The 18,256-nt window shown below is 35.7% G+C and overlaps 1 protein-coding gene across 2 annotated transcripts in view; it reads right to left on the bottom strand.

Annotated features, from left to right (window-relative positions):
• Window positions 1–18,256, bottom strand: part of CNTN5 (contactin 5) — a gene marked incomplete at both ends in the record, with an annotated part of 320,395 nt that overhangs the window by 218,893 nt on the left and 83,246 nt on the right. For both annotated transcript variants that reach the window (XM_082279212.1, XM_082279213.1), the window contains 2 exons: window positions 3,653–3,828; window positions 9,406–9,529. In XM_082279212.1, the coding sequence (XP_082135338.1) occupies window positions 3,653–3,828; window positions 9,406–9,529 (300 nt within the window). The remainder of the gene's footprint in view (window positions 1–3,652; window positions 3,829–9,405; window positions 9,530–18,256) is intronic.

Genomic DNA, 18,256 nt, shown 5'->3' with positions numbered 1-18,256 from the left:
TCTAATCAATACTCTTCTCTGTAGATTAAAGGAAAAAATAGATTTAGTAAGAGAAAAAAGGAAATGATGCAAAGAAGCCAGTGACAATTGGATTAATAATATTGCAGTGAGGAGTTCTATAAATGACAGGTGAGTAGTTGTTTTCCCCTACCACTTCTTCAGGTTTCTAGCCCAGGCTGTAAATATCACTGAGATGGTAGGCTTGTGAAAGGTTGAATGACCCACAGATAAAGGCCAGCAATTTTGTTTTGTGACCTAATGGAATATAGAGATTGTACATGTGGCAAAGGTAAGCGCAAAACACATCCACTGTGGTAGCCAAAGTTGTAGGACACTGTTCCAAAGAGAAGCTGTGGAACCACATACAAATATATGCAGTTGTTTTGCACTAAGGCAGGTAGATTCAGTCAAGCTGAAACCTATATTTTTCAATTTTGCATCAGGTTATGTTTTTATTGAAAAAATATACTTCTAATTTCATTTACAGCATGAGATATTTTTCTTCTTTTTTTTATTTTTGCTTGCTTTCTTAAAATAGTATAAGCCAGCACAACCTTGGGCATGAGACATCATAGGAAATGCAAAGAAGAAAAAAAGAGAGAACTTTGATTCAGTTTAAATCTTCATAAGTATTTGATGTGGTAGTTTAAAATTTCAAGCAGACCATTAACTGCCCATAACTGGTCTTCAGCTTTACTCCATAAAAAAAACCAGTGATAGAGTGGGTTATTTCAAGTATTATGTCTAAACATATACAGAATAATGCTCACTTTATATGTCTTTCTCTTTCAAACCCAAAGAAATTGTGTAAGTACTTCAAAGTCCTATTTTAACTGTGCACACATATACAAACATTATAGTACATGAACATTTATATTTGCAATGCATCACCAATGCTGAACTACATGATAATAACCATAGCAACTGGGTTTTTGGCCATGGAATTGTGAGAGAACTAAGAGTCAGTGGCACACACATGCTCTCCTATTTCAGATTTCATGATATTTTTGCATAGACACCTTATAGTATGTGCTTTTTCCATAAGATGATGTCAAAGGCCTTGGTTAATGGTCCCTGTTGTTCCCTTTTGGGCTGCATGCCATTTCTCTTTTTAATTAGAAGAATTTTCAAGTTGCAAAGTTATAACTATTTTCCACAGAGGTACAACCCATGCATATAAACAAATCCATGAGCTTAATTTTTTGGGTTTTTTCCGGTGAAAGTGGTAGGTTTCTAAGCTTTTGGAATCCATGGTTTTCAGCAAAGAAAGGGAAAGTGAACGCCATTATGAGTAGCTCTACATCTCATAGTCAGAAATGCTTTGATTAATCCTTGGGATTATAGATTACCATTCAAGCCATTAGAGCCCAGTAAAACTGCAGAGCACCAATTACTTTAATTACTTTAAGGTTAGAACCTTTCCTTAAAAAATCTATTTCAATGCTTTACTTTCTGTCTTACTGAAAACAGCTGGAGACATGCAGGACAGCTATTAACAAGCAATACTTCACTATAAAGGTGGTGAGGCACTGGAAAAGGTGGCCCTTGGATCTGACTTACAACTTTTCAGTGATACATGCTTTTGATATGGTAGTATGAGTTTACATTGTGGTGACACCATTAAACATTAATTAATTTAAACAACATTAAAATCTGAGTTGCTGCATAATGCAAATACTTTTTCGACATGAACACCAATCATTTAAGGTCAGGGAATTGAAGAAGTATTAAATCAAGAGTGGAAGAGAGAGGGTCATGCTACACTGAAATTGAGCTACAAATACACATTGAACTTGAAATTGCTCTTCTCACAAACTTCTAAAAGAATTTCAACCAGTTATTACTCTATCATTTAAAAAAGATTTTTATGTCCTTATAGCAGCCCTTTCTCTCTTGCAAGCCCTGCAGCATTGTTTACTACACCTCAGCACTTCCAGACAGTGCTCCTCCATTAAACTTTCCTGAGAAACTTTCATTACAATTTCCAAATACTTTCATGAACAGAAATCACATTCCAAACATCACAATGTAATAATTTTGATACCTGCAAAAGTAGGTGTGTAAGATAATAGAAACTAAAAAATCCAATGAAAATAAGCCCACTAAACTTAACCTCTTCTTTCTTTCTTTTTATTTTTTTTTTACTGTATCTATATTTATTTTATTGGAGGAGTTAAGATTGTAATTATAAGAACATGGGGGCCTGAATGAACTGTAGATGTAGCTATTGAAACTCATAGGCCTTCTGCTGTTTGAGATCAAGCTCTCACCCTGTATTATTTTTTTTTTTTCAATTGGAGGTTAAATGGGCACCTGTTAGACTTACTCTTGAAATGGGAACAGAAATCTGAGCTTCAGACACCTGGAACTATGTATATTTACCATTTTTTTGGGTTCTCTAAACAAGAGATTTGTTGCAGGGTAGTTTTCTTGTCTAAAAGATAAAATGCAGCAGAATTTTCTCAAAAGCTCCATTTAAGACTGAGGTCCAGTAATACTGTGATACTCTTGTGATGCTTAGAGTTTTAAACATGCTGCCCTGGCATGAGCAAACTGTGACAAATATCATTATTCCTCCCAGCTCAGAGGTAGGTGGATAGTGCCGTGATCTCCTAACACCTTGACAAAATCTGCAGCAGATAAGACTTAAGCAATAGATTTAAGAGGTCTGACTTGACCAGGGAGAGGTGGACTAAGGGAGAATCAGACCTCACACTAGATCTGCTGAGTTCTTGACAACACCAGATGTGTTAGTAGACATGCAGATGGCAATTTCTCCCTAAACCCACTGTTCCAGCTGAAGATCTACCTCATGTTTCATGGTAATGTCTTATTTTCAGTGGGATCTGAGAAACTAGGATGGACTTCTTTTTGCACCTCTACTCTTAGAAGCCACTCATGGTAAGATTTATCTAGATAAACTAATAAAATGATGTTGGCTGCCTTCCTATAAAGTGCTTAAGGGAAATTAGGGTTGGAGGGTAAATCCTGGCCCAGTTCTTCCTGCTAGTACGTTTGAAAAAGAGTATGCTATTGATAGACCATAGCATTTACTTGGGATTATGAGCTGTTGATAGCTTCTGAAAAGTATATTGTAGTGAACAATTTCAAAAGCTAAGACAATTTTGGTTTCCATTAATGACTGTAAAAAACCCCTTCAGCTTCATAATGTATGAAAGTACATTGGATACGTATGCAAAAACACAGACATAAACCATATATATTTATATACATATATACATAAAAAAATATAGAGGTGCAGACTATCCAACAGATATACAGGAACTTTACCCCATTCTATTCCTAAGTTTACTGTTCTTTCTTTCCTGCTGAGAAATGTGGCAAAATGACAGATGTTTCAGGAAACTAGCAATGAGTGAAATACATCACTGCAGAGTATTCGAGTATGCCATTAAAATACAGCATTTGGGATCTGGGACCATGTACTAGAGTTATTTTCCCTGATGGTTCTATTTTTAAAGTAACAAGTCTACAGAAAATCACATTTTCCCGCTAAGTATTTTATTTCTAATTTTGAGATCTTAGCCCAACAATGTCAGTGTCACTTGTATAACATATTCACATTATAATTTAGTGCCTTAACAAGAAATATAAGGTCTGATTCATCAGTATTATAAAAAGTGTTACTCACATGCAAACTGAAGAATGGCCTCTCTGCTCAAAATACTGCCAAACATGTTGGTAGTTAAACATTGATACTGTCCAGAATCTTTCATTTCACTGGGGTTGTTGATGATCAGACTTCCTTCTATTAAACTGAAACGATAATCACTTTCAACGTCGATTTCAGTTCCATTTCGAAGCCATCTTAGGGAAAAAAAAAAACCAAAACCTACTTGAGCATTTAATAACTGAGTGAAGGTATTAAGCTTAGTACAGAGAATCTGACAGCTCCAGTTGTAATAATGAGGACAACTATTAAAAGATGTCCTGTGCAGGAATCCATTACTCTGGAAAATCTTGAATGGAGGCATTCGACAACATAAGCGAATAAAAAACACAAGCAAAACCTGATCTTCAATCTCTGAAGAAAAAGGATATTCTTTGTTTTGCCTATGCTGAGTGAAAAAATGATCTCTTTTTTCTGTTCTTTTTTTTTTTTCCCCCAAAAAACTAATGTTCATAAAGGCTTAAGACTTGAAAACTGCATAGCAGAGACATTCTTTATGTCAAAAATAGGATTTTTTACTGTGCTTATGATAATCAAAGTTTTAATTCATATTCTATCATTAAAGCTTTAGGCCTGATGCCTTGAGGTGGCTGCCTAAAAACAGAGACTAGACAAAAATAAGAGAATAAAAGTAGGTATTTATTTGAAGGGCCTTCAAAGGTACACCCTGGGCAGTCAAAACGCTACACCCAAGATGGGCCCTGGGTCATGGGTTCTTCACACATTTATAAACTTGGTCCATTTGCATATGAGGGTTTATTCTCCAATCATAGCCTCAGTTAATGATGTAATTACCCAAAGTTTGCCACCGATCTAGGCTTTAGTTTACTCATTTTGGGGTCTGGTGTCCTTGAAGAGCAAACCTAGAGAGGCTTGTTATGTCTAACCAGCATGAAAGAACAGCAGCTAACAGGCCACGCGAAACTTCAGAGTTGCACATTAAGCAGTACAGGATTTGAAAAATATAAAAGCTAAAACCTAAGAACATCAGGCCCAGCTGAGCTTACAGGTAGCAGAGTTGAGTCTACACTGCATGGAAACAAGCAAGCTTTTTTTCCCCATTCTTTCAGCATTTGATTTGAAACAGAGACACCTCATTTAAATACAGAAGAAAGAAGAGCAAGACCTGTGAAGAGCGGGGAGGTAGATTGATGTACATAGGCTGTTATGCAGTATAGGATTTTGGCAACAGACAAAGGCAAAATAATATCAGCTGAATCAGTATACACAAAATTCAAAGACTGGAAGAGAAGAGAGGAGTTAACTGGTGTGTGGCCAAGGGCAGATGTGGGCAGCTACTAGGTACATGGAAACTGAAGATCAAATAAACAGTCTGAATAGGGAATGCTAAGTTAGGGAGGTATTTGAGAGTGAAATGAGAAGCCTGAGCAGTAAAGCCGAGGATGGGAGTAAAGATAAGATGGAAAGGGCCAGGCTGTAGGAAAGTGGAAGTATCCCAACTCAGGCAAAGTTTTGAATAATTCCTGAATGAACACTTATTTTTCTGAGGTTTCAGAATTAACCTAAGTGTCCCATAATTTTTCAGTTGTGCAAGTTGTTTTATGGGTCCCAGATATTGTCTGCCAAAAAGCCTCAGCCCCTCATTCATCTCAAAAGATTGAAGCAACAAACTCTGTAATAGTCCACTGGTTGCAAGAGAAAATATTTTTTGTGGTAGATTAATAGACTTTGGCAGTCTGGAATAGCCTCTTATATGTGTGTGTGTGTGTGTGTTTGCAGTTTCTGAATTAAAGAATAACATCCACATATGAAAACTTTTAAATCTGCTTTTTTGTCAAAGTGTAATTACATGAAATTTTAAGAAGAATGCAAAGAAGAGCAGTGTAAACAGATATGGTACAATTATTATAATGCCCAGGTATTTCATTACGCTTTTGCTGTCATTCTGCAGCTTCAAAGTTGGCTTGGGGAATTTCCAGGAACTTGCAAGCTTTGCCAGAGATCAGCAAAGACTGGAAGAACCTGGCAACACTTAAACTCCAGACACAACTTTAACACAGCAAAATGATTATCAATTCACCCTATCTTGTTAACATTCATGGTGAATGAGGTATAGCCAGCAGTTTTAGCCACTGTAGCTGTGACTATTTCTTAATCCAAAGGTCAGAATTGTCAGAATTTAGATGAACTGTGAATCTACTATTTGTCCCTTCTTTTCACAATTGGACTTTTGATTGCAGAGCACCTCAGCTTCATTTAATGTAAGAAAGGAGACATCACTGACAATTTATTAATATTTTAAAGAGTATCGGGGAAAGCTTGGTAGGATTAACTACAGTTTTAGGTGGATTCATACATAGAAGAGCTAAAAAGGAAAGGAATTTTTAATCTTGATCAATTGATTATTTGATATTTTGAATGAAATCATAACAAAAGTTAACATTTTATGCATATATCCTTGTCTATATATGTGAAATAAAAATGTAAAAATAATTGATCTTGAAATGAAAGGAAATTTAGACAGGGAAAACGCAAAAAAAAATGAGTGTTTTGGCATTTCCAAATGGAAGCTACCACAAAATTCAGTTTAATTAGCTTTTTTTCCTTAGTTTCAGTTTCAGTTAAGTTCAATGCAAAAATATGTTCTTTGAATTTTATCTCTTGATTTTCTTTGAATGATTTACTTTGGATCTTGATAACTACCTGCCTCTATATCTTGGGATCCTTCCTGAGTGATTGTATTCCCCTCATATAATCTATGCACATTATAGGAAAAACAAAATTGAATCAGGTGACTTTTTTCTTGGTACCCTGACTGATCTGGAAGGACTGAACACAAAATATAGCAGTTCCAAGGTCATAGATTGTTAGGAAAATTCAGATGCATTTTTTCTTGAAGAAAAGTGACTGATAACATTTCAAAATACTATAATTTGGCTTCAGAAGACAAAAAATAATTTTTAGAAAACTTTTTCAACTGCCTTTTCTAACAGGAAATGATACTGACAAAAAATTACTACCCAGTGTATGTGGGGCCTAAGTAAAATCGTACATGCAGTGTTTTACAATCAGGGAAAGCCGTGTAGTGAAGTGGCATCTCAGGGAATTCAACACCTGCTTGTAGCTCAGTAGCACTGGTGACCTGTGAGATCGCACAGGAAGTTTGTGAATGTCTGAATTCCTCATTGAGGGGATCACAGTTATCTTCTTCATTGTACTGGTCCTGACTTGTGATGCTAAACTATGATTTGCAGAAATGCTAAGCAAACAGAATCAGTTTATCTCAGGGAGTTATTCCCTAAATCTATGCATCAAAATACCTTAATGGCTGAAACTCAAAAAATTAAAAATTTTTATTTCAGGGTAGAGCTTGGACAAGGGGAAATAAAGCACTTTGAAAGGAAGAACAACATCTGAAATTATGTGAGCATTACCCATTTTGTTAAAACAAAGTAATGTCCATGAAAAAAAGAGAATTTGTAAACAGGTTATGAACACTGTGTCACGAATTACACAGACTAAAGAAATTAATTTAAAAGGCAGAGGAAACACTGATATTTTTGACTGCTTTAAATGTTCTTTTAATATAACTTTAAATAATGTAACTTTAAATAATGTAACTTTAAATAAAGTTTTACTGTGCTTTGGTTTTGGCTGAAAATAATTCTTAGCAGCAAAGGCCTCAGAGCACAAGTAAATAAAGATTTCTATTGTCCAGTCCAGCTGGACAGGTTTTTTGGTAGTGTGGCTGGGCAGTGGCATATATAAAATGTTGTAAATCTGTAGATCTTTTGAGAATAAATTCCCTCTACATTTGTCCTGAAGAATAGTATCTTCCTCAGAGAGTAATTTTTACCTCTTTTCCCTCCCTTGAATGGTAGTGTGCATTGTAAATGCTGTGCAGCCAAGTGGCAGCAATAGAAGGAGAAGTTAAACTGTGCTGTTTGAATTAGGCCTTTCAGGTTAAATCTCTCCTTGCATGAGCAACAGTCAGGAAAGTTTCTTTATGAGGCCGCTGAAACCAATTAATCTCTGGAGAACTGAAGAAATAGGTATCACAAAATCATAAACCAGCCCAGGTTGGAACGGATGATAAACGATCATTTGCTCCAGTCTTATATGGAAAATGGAGCCTAGATGAGATAATCAAGCATCTTGTTCATTTGCATCTTGAAAACCTTCACTGATTACTGAGGAGTATGAAACCATGTTGCCTCTTGCCTTCTCCATGTGGCTCCTTGTGACAAGAGACCCCCATCCTCTTTGTAGTCACCCTCTAAAATATGCTGAAATTCTGTATTTGTTGATTGCATTCTGCTGGGAAAACACAAAAAAAGTTTGGACGAAGAAAGAAAGGAGCTGGCATAGGTTCTCCATAGCCAAAATTTCTACAAGAATAATGATGTCTGGGAGACCTGAATGTAGGACTCTCCTCCTTTGGGGGGGAATTTGTGCCTTTTCCCCATGGTCACACTCTATGTTTAATGGAATGACAGCACTTTTACAATGTGTGGAGCTAATAGACTTTTTTTTCTTTTTTTTATTAAGAAATCACCAGTAAGTAACAGAAATTACACAAGGAATGTCAGTAAAGAAGCAAGCAAGATAGCTTCTGTACCACATAGTGAGGAATTAATGCTGTTCTGGTTTGAAGAATTTCTGGATATTCATTTCTAATCCCATGTTACATGTATTAGTCATGCCTGTGCTGTTTGGAGAGGTCGTGTCACGTGTCAGATCCACTTAATGAGTCCATATATTGCAAAGAGGCAGATTGAGTACTGTTGTGGTGGGGGTGTCTATGGGTGATACTGATTCTGAATTTCTTCAAGTTATAGAAATGCAAGTGTTGTGATACAAATAATTCTAAGGAAAATTCAACCAGAATTCTGAAGAATCCAAGAGTCAAATAAGGGTAAAAGGCAAAAGACAAAATGGAGAATTGATGGTTGCCACCTATGACAAAACACAGTAAGAGTCTTTATGTTCCCTTTTTAATTGCAGAATGACTCCATGAGGAAAGATTAAAAGTATATGGAAAAAGTAACCAACCATATGCTCCCCGAGCCCTCTTACATCACTTGTAATTTGCATAAAATATGAGCAGAGGCAGATACAGCAAATGGGTAAGGTGACTGCAACATACTGTTACCACCTGTAAGTGTGCACCATCAATAAACTGCACTCTGAGGCTCACAGGTATGTCATCACAGGTCTGAATAATAGATAACTGTGGCATACAAGTCTGTATGGAAAAATAAGCAACAGGTGATAGTTGCACGGGAATAAAATGGTAGACTTGTGCCTGAAAAAACACCAGATTTGGCTCAACTATAGTATCTTGTAGTGCAAAGTCATGTCATTTAATGTACCTATACTTTGCTGCTTTCCCTATATATTGGGATAGTAATTTGTAGCTTTATAGATGCTTCGAAATAAAAAAAAAAACCAAACAATTAAATATTTTGTTTTTGTCAGTTGTCGCAGTCAATTAACTGGACAAAAGGAATCTCTCCACATGGATAGAAATGATGCAGAGAGCACATAATTTGAAACTTAAAATATTGCTTTTCTTTTAATCACTGCCACTTCTTGCTTATTCAGAATCAGAAAAAAAAACATTCAATCAGGAAAAACATTAGCGTCACAGAGCTGTTTCTGTTGTTTCACACCAAAATACATTGATTTTCAGAGTAGGATTGCAGTGGCTAATATTCTGAAAACTTAAAAAAATAAAGTTCTAAAACAGGTACCTGTATGTGGGAGTAGGATTTCCACGTGCTTGACAATTCAGAGACACTTTCTTTTCCTCAGAATCAGTCGGAAAAATCATATCATCTGGCTCTTGTACAAACACTGGCCCATAATCAACACTTTCTGTGAATAAAAGAAGTGCTACAATTTAGGAAAGCTGAAGAAATGTAAATGTGTTATAGATTTTGTAACGTGAGATTAAAGTATGCATAATTGTATTTGCTTTCCCGAGGTTCATATTCCATTACTTCAAATGCTGCATTAAAAAACAATTATTAAAAGAAAATAAAAAAGATAAAGAAGAAATATAAGAAACATTAATAAGTGAAGAATAAAGCACATAGTATGATTTAAATGTTTGTTATGCCTAAGAAAGGCTTTCTCATTAGACATGTTTTGGCCTACAGTCTAGTGAGAAGCTCAAGAGACTTAAGAGGAATTAACTCTGCTTAGAGAGAGCAAGATAAACAAAAATTTTCCTACTGCTTGCAGCAGCTTATGTCACAGAAAAGTAAAACACAATTTTCCCCTTTATGTCAAGGAGTTGCTAAGAAAAATCACTTGGAAAATTAATGGCAGTAAATGGTGTCTATTATTAAATAATATATAACTAAATCTGACATTTCATCTTCCTCCACTGCCTTCTCTAATTTTGGCATGTACCTGCATCTTGACAAGAGTTTACATTTCTGAACTAGAAAAGCTGGATAGACCCATAGAACATATCTATGATTCCAATCCATTCATATTATGAAGTGAGAAGTGTAAGCCTCCAGAAAAGTAAAAGGTCACAAGAAGAGCATTCCTGACCGTGTTGGTCTGAATAACTAAAGTTCTCACTGTGCACCAGAAGTCTGTGGAATTTTAATAATTTTAGACTTACTTCAGACTCTTGGATGATTTAAATGCACAGTGCTCATCATCTCTAAAGCACTAGCCTAAAGATTTGTGTGCAGAGAGATAGTGACATTGCCCTGCTACTTTCAATGAAGCAGGGTTTCCTCTGTCGGTTTTAGGGTTTCATATGTTCATGTGATAGACATCCTCCAGTTCTTACTGAGGACAGGACAACACATTAAGAAGTTTATATCATCCTGCTGTATTTGTCCTACCAACAGCAGCTTGAGGTAAAAAAGGTACACCATTTTTAAGTCACTGACTTAAAAATTATTTATTGCATTGTTTTACCAACTCCACACAACTTCAACCACGTGTTATGGTTTCACAGTTTTGGGAACTGCAACCTTTATCACAAAGCTAACAGCCTCATAAAATTTGGGTAGACAAGAAAAGGTACATAGGGCTCTGAGTCTTGGTAGAGAAAAGAAAGGCTGGACATCTGAAAAAGGATATGAAAGGTGGGAGACAGGTCAAAGTATGCTAGTTTTGAGATGCAAATTTCCATGTCTTTAAATTCTTACATTTGGGGTTTCTCAACTCTCTTATCATGCAGTAAAATGATGACTTAAGACCCCATTATGCTTTTCAACCTTTCTTTTTAGTGACTACGCACTTACTATACATTTTGTTGTCTTTTTACACTACTATTCAAATGCAGATTTTGAAAATACCTTTATTTTCAGGTGTGTATGTTTCTGCTGAAATAAATTCAAATAATTAGCCTGCAAATTTGTAAAGTCAGCAAATAGCAGCAGCTGCAATTAGTAGTTTCTCTTTCCCATGATTTCCCAGTTTATTAGACCCACTTGTAGGACTGTACAAAGGATTGTGGATTGCTGTTTAGGTACATTGTTTTGCTTGGGTTTATTGACAGAAATATATGTTCTGGACCAAATATCTGCATTATTAAAAAAAAAAACAAACCACAAACAAACCAATCACAATAAGTGATTTCTGATATGTACTTATATTATTGAAGTTAAAATAACTCCAGTAATAAATTTTGAGAAGTGCAGCTTAAAATGCCAGAGGGGCAATGGATTCAGCTGGCAAAATTTATTTTATGAAGGGAAAATATTGATACAAATCCATCGTATGGATTGTTTCTTATAATTTGGTTACCTGCTTCTTGCATTGCACAAAAGAAAATACTAATGAATGTAGGTGCAAATAAGCAGAACTCATATCAAGCTGGAGTTTAGAAAAACCAAGAATTAATTAATGATAACAAATCTAAATCATGGCTTTAAATTTAAGTATTATTTCATGCAGATTAGTAGGCATATGGATAGGGTGTATATTAATAAAGATTAATGATTTTGTCTTCTCCCTAGGAGAGACTCTGTAGATAAAATATGATATCACAGTCTAGGAGTGCTGGAAAGAAAAGAAAAAGATGCAAGGCTAGGTGCAGGACCAGACCATGGCACACTCTCATCCTGTCCCTAAGCCACTCTGACAGAGACTTCTGCAGCTTTTGACAAAGCCATCGACCTTAGGACAAGGGAGCACCTGTGGCCTCAGTTTGCAACACACCATGGTCCCACAGATAGCTGGAGGCTCTCCTCAAGCCACAGACAGGGGAGCAATCCAACCCCTCTGTGTGACCTTGAAAGAAAATTTTCTGATTCATGAACCATTGGCAGGTTCTTCTGCTGTGTGTGGTCTTTTGGGGGAAATATCCCTTACCTTTTCCTTATTGCCCTTATTTTCTTATAATATTTAATGTATATATCTTTGTACATATGGAGATATAAGCTATATATTTACACACACACACACACACATTTTTATACTTATGTATGTTTTCTGATGCCTGCAGGGATCCAAAGGCATCAGGTTTCTTTGCACCCATGTTTTATCTAATTGTGACCCATGCTCTTAAACAAGATAGTTCTGTGAGTGTGCATCACAGGATTTGAGCTCCACACCTTATTTTTTCTTTCTAAATTAAGCAAGAACATAAAATTAAATGAATATTTAACATATATGTTAGCATGCATATATTTCAATTTACTATTATAATTTCTCAAGGGAAGTATTTCTGTTCCTTGTGGAGGCTCCTATAAAATAAGATACATAAAACAGGTCGCTTTAAGTGCTATCTTATTTAAGACCAGTGATTTACCACAGAGCCTTGGGAATACAGGTGTGCACTGCAACCAGCAGTGCAACAGCAAGTTTGTGGTCCCCTTACAATTTTAAGTTGCTGTTTTCAACCTAGGCAAGCACTCTTCTTAGGATTTACCATTTAAACTGGTGTTGTCCAGAAAGGCAAGGATATGGAAAGAATTCAAAATATAAGAAAAATCCCTCTTTTAAATTCTTGAATATTCTTCAGAACAGTGCTCCAATATTCTTTGAGTGCCAGTGTTCTCCTTACAGCACTTCTGCACTTAAAAATATATGACTTCTCAGTACTAAGTACTTAAATCTCATGGGAATGAAAACTGGAATCTGTGTCCTGCAACTCAGACAGTAGCCAAAGTGTGGTTTCTCCCTCTTATCTGTAGATATTCTTTCATATTTTCCTTCTCTCCCTCAATCACTGATGAAGAAAAAAAATCAGATGTTCTTTAGTTCTTCTTGCTGAGCGATGCAGGTATCATAACAACAAACTGCAGATGAGAATAAAGTTTCCTGTACTTTAAATCCTGTAGCAACTGAAATAGTGTAATTCCTCAAGAGTGTAATTCCTCAATATGGTAACTCCTCAACAATGCTTTCTTGCCACCATTCTTGATAAAATTCCAGGTCAATTAATACACAGAGAAAATGAATTAATTCCTGGAACCTTGGGAACACAGAGGTGGGCAGGAAAGAAATATGACTCTGTTCAAACCCCTGCATTGTAGCTGCACTGGCACTATTATTTTCAGTGTCTGATAATTCTATGAGCTGTACTTCTAAAGAAGAAAAGAAATGAGGTTATTATAAATGTTTTCTTAAATAAGTACCCTCCAAGATACATGACTGGCCTAATCTGTCATAGAGCCATCTTCTCAGTCTGAGCTACTGGTGGGAAGAAACAGCAGACAAGTTATGTAAGGGGATATACTCAGGCAGCCTTTGAATATGGGGGGAGGAAGTATTCCTCCAGGTCTTCTCCCCTTCCTCTGCTCATGTCTCTTTAGAAGCAGTTTTTACAGGACCAGGAAGAATGTTTTCTTTCTGCCCCCATGTTCCAAAGGCTTCTTAAACCCATGTGAAGATGGAAGAATTTTCTAAAGAAAAGCTACACAAGGAATGTAAAATGATAGAACTTCTAAAGCAGAATAAAATGAGGGATGACTAACAGACCTTCCATCCTAAAATACAGATGACTCTACTCTGCATACGGGCCCTACTCAGAAAAGTACCTACTTGGAACATCACAGAACAAAACACATCCTGATGATCTGACAGTCCTAGGTATTAATATGTTCAGGATACATTAAGAAAGTTGAAGGAGTTATTGATAAGGCTACATATGTTGCTGAAATCTGCATATAAGAAGAAGTAATTAAAATTAACCAAAGCTGTTTCATTTCAAATTGGTCCTACAAAGTGAAAGACACTTTTTGCTAAAGGTGAATCACATCCTGATGCTACTCCTCACTATCAACCTTGGTTTTGATTTTTTTTCTTTACTTTCTTGGTTTAAAGCTTATGCTTATTTTATGAATTTCAGGTGATGACTCTCAAGGATCTTCCCATTACCTTTGTTATCACGGAACCAGACAGTTTAACCTGTTCAGTATATTCAGAAAATATTTTAGAAGTATATTCACACTGATTTAAAAGGAAACCTATTGCTTTCTCCCAACAAAAGCTAGAAGCTATCTTTTTTTTTTTGGTTTAAACACTGAAATAATGTATTAACATTAGTGCTAATATTTATTTTACAAGTAGGTCCTATGATATAATCTTTCACCTTTACTCCTAAGAAATAAAAAATTACTATTCATTTTAATATCACTATCATATGTCAAAATATGATATATTTTCAAAATTTCCTTTAATTTAATAAAAAAGAAGCTCACAAATTCATCAAGGCAAAATATATTCCAATGATTAAATCTCTGTGTAACATATTTTCAAATTAACAAAGGTGGCTGAAATTTATAATAAGTATTTTCCATGTATAGAAGCAGAGACATACATATATATACATACATACGTATGTATTTGCAACATATGCATTTCTTAAAAAAAATTAATTTTTAACCTATGTTTTGGTCAACTTAAAAGCTGAGAAACTTTAAGACTCCTTTTGAGGTAAGTTGAGACTGATATAGGTGCTTCAAGGTATATACATTGATTCTAGTACACTGCATGCTGGAACACTGTACAGCACATGCATTATTAAGTTTATACTGCAAAGGAGATTAAATTATTTTCTCACATTTTCAGATTTTCTCACATTTTCAGATTTCTTTTTCCTGAAATGTTTATTTGCTTATTAAGCAAGATAATACCAGTTTTTTCTGTTGCTTGAAAATACTTTCTCTGTTCTGTGGTCTGAAACAAATAAATTTGTTCTGAATTTAGCTTATAATATCTAAACTGATACCATATAAACCAATCGTCAAATATTTTTAACAATGGAAAAAAGTTAGTAGTTTGTGTCTATAATTCAGACTGCTAAATGCTAAATCTAGCAGATGGTATTAGGAATTCTCATTTTACAAAAATTAGGTTTGAATCTTGTGTATCTTGGGGTTCATTGATTCAAACACTTTCAGTTGTGACACAGACTCTGTTCTTCATTTTCTTCTAAAATACGTGAAACCAAAGATGAAAGGACAAAGACAGTCCTTATTCAAGGTTAAGTTCAATTATCTTTACTGCAGCAATTCCAAAAGTTTTTGGAACGGTAAGAAAATATAAGAGTTTGCAGTTTTATGATTCTTCAAGAGTATTTAATGAATAATTCATACTTTCTATTCCATTTTTTAGTCATGACTTTACACATTGATGCAGAGTTTGAAGAGAAGGACTGCACTGCCTTAGCTGCATGTTTACGCTAAATAATTCCAGATAGTTCAAAGTCAGCAGTGAGCTAGAGCATAGTTCTTTTAATTTAAGATATCAGGAACACATGTTGAATTGAAAGTGCAAATGAAATAGCATAAAGTCAGTATAAAAGAACTTTTATTACAAGCCGTGTCAGGTGTTTGAGCATGTCTGCTGGGAAATCATTTGAGAAGTCATTTGAGGACTGGTATAATTCAGCAGCCAATAAAAGCATTTTTTTTTTTTTTTTTTTTTTTATGGCAAACTTCACTCCTGAATTTATGCCACATATTAGATGGTTGAATTATGCAAATTCTCTATTATAATAATATAAAACATGTTTTCTCTCCTCCTAAAAATGTCATCTTACTTGAAGCAGTTGTGTTTCATTACCACATTGCTGCAGCATTTCCTCACTTGGGAAGCCCTGGATGATAAACATGACCACTGAACCCTACCATCACATAGCAGTTATAGGATGATAACTAGAATATCTTTACTTCAAGACCTGTAAAAACTGAAAAAAACCCCAAAACCCAAAAAATACCTTGGGGCCAAATCAAACCAAGAAATTTAGTAAGATAAGCAAGTGTAATGACAGATAATTGAAATAGTCACTTTTCCCCAGTTTCTAAATATCAAAGATATGTATTCAGACATGAAGTTGTTAACAGAACTGAGAGAGGTTTAGAAAATAAGCTACATATAGGTGCCACAACAGATGTGTTCTATTCCTCTTAGATGATGCAGATTATCCTGTTTGGTCCCATGCTGATCATTTCTAAATACTGTCTCATACCTATGCTTGTGCTATGCAGGCACTTCAGATAATCAAGGGCATTTAAAACATTACTCAGGTGATTCAGATTTACCTATTTCTACAAGTTTCTACACAGCTGGATATCCCAAGATCTGTTAGTGAAATAAGTCTCCTAGGACTATTTTTTGTAGTCTTTAAAAGAAAGGTGTTCCTCTCTTCTTGGTCAAATACTCTATTCATTAGGCCTTATGAGGTAAGGCCCTTTTACAATTTTGTCTCCGGTCAGTGGTTTTTCACCTGCTCCTGAAAAATTGATGAATCTCAATTGCAGAGCTGCAATGTGGCCCCAGTGTTTTGAGAAGAGTCATAATTGCTGACCTAAATCATAGATCATATCTATGATATGATGATCATACCTGAGCTATGATCTCACCACGCTTTCTGGAGATGCCCAGGATTTCTTGTACTATATTATTCAAATAGTCTGGTTTTTTTGCTTTCTTGTTCAGTCTGTAGAAGATAAGGATAACAGACTCTGGTTCTAATACTGGAATTTAACATTAACCTGCCCATATCAGGTTGTCTGAGAGGAGTTATCAGGGTCTGGTGAATGGGGTAAAAACCGAGTTCACTCTAGTCACTGCTTAAAAGAGTATTGCAGTGGAAGGAAAAATGTAGAAAGATGCCCCAGTTCCAAAAATGCTATCAAAGAGAATTTATCTGCTGACAGGATCAAATTGTTTCTTTTCTAGATCAAACTTAATTCAGGGAACATATTTATGGTTGTGCAGAAGCCATTTTTCTACACAAACATGCATACACCATTAACTTTCATTACATGTAAGGTATTTTCCATTGGGAAAATGTAAGACTTTGCTGAGAGGAGCAGTAACCTGTTATCATGTTCATGATATTGTCTGAATGTCAGGGAACTGCAAATTATTAATCACAAGTCTTTCCTCTTTTACATCCTTAGAATAATATGTTTATGTATCTTCTAATCTCTCCCTCTCTCCCTCCCTCCCTCCCTTCCTCTTCTTCCTTCCTCCCTCCCTCCCTTCCTCTTCTTCCTTCCTTCCTTCCTTCCTTCCTTCCTTCCTTCCTTCCTTCCTTCCTTCCTTCCTTCCTTCCTTCCTTCCTTCCTTCCTTCCTTCCTTCCTTCCTTCCTTCCTTCCTTCCTTCCTTCCTTCCTTCCTTCCTTCCTTCCTTCCTTCCTTCCTTCCTTCCTTCCTTCCTTCCTTCCTTCCTTCCTTCCTTCCTTCCTTCCTTCCTTCCTTCCTTCCTTCCTTCCTTCCTTCCTTCCTTCCTTCCTTCCTTCCTTCCTTCCTTCCTTCCTTCCTTCCTTCCTTCCTTCCTTCCTTCCTTCCTTCCTTCCTCCCTTCCTTCCGAATTCCTTCCTTCCTTCCTTCCTTCCTTCCTTCCTTCCTTCCTTCCTTCCTTCCTTCCTTCCTTCCTTCCTTCCTTCCTTCCTTCCTTCCTTCCTTCCTTCCTTCCTTCCTTCCTTCCTTCCTTCCGAATTCCTTCCGAATTCCTTCCGAATTCCTTCCGAATTCCTTCCGAATTCCTTCCTTCCTAATTCCTTCCTTCCTTCCGAATTCCTTCCGAATTCCTTCCGAATTCCTTCCTGGCTTTCTACCTTTTTTGACTGCAGTTCAGGTAAATATTATCACTAAAGAAATGTTATTAGAAATGTGGCTTTTTAAATGTAACCAAACATGAGAAAATACGTATTGTTACTATGAACTATTGCATTTAGTGATAAATGACAGCATATCAAACCAGAACCTCTATCCAAGCATGTAATGTGTCCATGCAGGACAGAGTTGACTACACAGAGTAGATAATTTAGAGAAAAAGTAGTTTTATAAGATTAATTCTTCATGTTTAATTTATATTACTGGCATTCATGATTAAATAAAAAGAAATTCCAAGGAGAAAAATTATATATGAAAAGTGGCTTAGATTTTGCTACTAGATGAAATTGTGCTGCAATGGAATTTCAAATCACTGGTTTGTTATTTTCGTGCAGCAACACCTGTGTAAAACAATTCTGCATAGTAATCTTTAAGAAAGGATGTTTTAATTGGTAACTTTAAGGTTATCCTGAAGAACCTAAAGGAAAGCAGCTCATTTCCAGTTTGTGATGTTTAATAAAATTCAAAAATATGTCCGAGAAATATTGAAGCAAGCTGACA

The sequence above is a fragment of the Coloeus monedula genome (genome assembly GCF_965178545.1).
Source record: "Coloeus monedula genome assembly, chromosome: 3".
NCBI lineage: Eukaryota > Metazoa > Chordata > Aves > Passeriformes > Corvidae > Coloeus > Coloeus monedula.
Note: the sequence above shows the minus strand (reverse complement) of the source record. Positions and strands in the feature narration are given on the sequence as shown.